This window comes from Polistes canadensis, unplaced genomic scaffold (assembly GCF_001313835.1).
Source record: "Polistes canadensis isolate GaletaPanama2010 unplaced genomic scaffold, ASM131383v1 scaffold_143, whole genome shotgun sequence".
NCBI lineage: Eukaryota > Metazoa > Arthropoda > Insecta > Hymenoptera > Vespidae > Polistes > Polistes canadensis.
Window position 1 is genome coordinate 225,556 of NW_014569690.1, and position 1,110 is coordinate 226,665.

General features: G+C 26.8%; 1 protein-coding gene across 1 annotated transcript in view; it reads right to left on the reverse strand.

Annotated features, from left to right (window-relative positions):
- Positions 1–428: 428 nt before the first annotated feature.
- Positions 429–1,110, reverse strand: part of LOC106788535 (septin-2) — a gene marked incomplete at its 3' end in the record, with an annotated part of 6,218 nt that continues 5,536 nt past the window's right edge. The window contains 1 exon segment of the mRNA XM_014751876.1: positions 429–585. Coding sequence (XP_014607362.1) covers positions 429–585 — 157 coding nt within the window.

The following is a 1,110-nucleotide window of genomic DNA, read 5'->3' on the forward strand; positions in this document are numbered from 1 at the left end:
ACCAGCGAATAAAATTGATTAAATTCGTTGAATGAGATTTTTGAATGAATCATTTAATATTTTTCTAAATGAATAGTTCATTTTTTTTTATCATTTCATAATCTGATATCATTTATTAATAAATTTATGGATATAAAATATTGTGAATTAATTGTATTGTATTGTATTGTATTTTTTCTAATTTTTTTTAAATTGTTGTACGAAACAACAATTAAAATTTCTATAAATCATTTAATATTTTTGAATTATTTGTTTGTTTTTTCTTTTTCTTTTTCGACAATCTCTTATAATTTAAATAAAACATTGTTAACGCGTTTCTTATACGTGTACATGCGTGTGTGTGTGTGTGTGTGTGTATGAAATTGGAAGCATGCAAAAAATACGTATGTACCTACTGAAATACAATAATTATTTACATGCGTAAATACCTCCGTTCCCGTATTGCTTGTTGTGATATTTGTGAAATGCATTGGGCCCGAAAATTCTCGTAATGTACATCTTGAGTAACATCCTTAAGATCTTGCATATGCGTCGATATCAGCATTGTTCGAAGTTTCACAAAGTCGCTGTGCTTTGGATTCTCGACTATGATCAAAATTTATACTCCGTTCAAGAATATAACACCCTTTTGGATTATTTTATTTTATAAATTAGATAACTGAAAATATCTCATTACTTTTGTTTTTCATTTTTTGCTTTTCGTTATTAACACGAAAATCTATTAATGATATTTCAAATATTATTATCAAGTACTGATTCAATTATTTGACACACTGTGGTTATATATATATAGATTAATAATAATATTAATTAATATAATATCATTAATAAAATATATTAATTAATATGTATTAGTTAATAATAATAAAATATATATATATATATATATATTAATTAATGGAGTAGAAATATGGGGATTGGGGGATATAAAGATGTTTGAAAGGATACAGAGCAGGTATTGTAAAATGGCATTAGGAGTGGAAAGGACAACACCAAAGTATATATGGAGAAGAGAGCTGGGAATCCCAACCATGGAATGCATGATAAGGGAAAGAGCGCTGCGTTATATTAAGGAAGTGCTGGAAATGGAGGATTCAAGGTGGCCAAAAA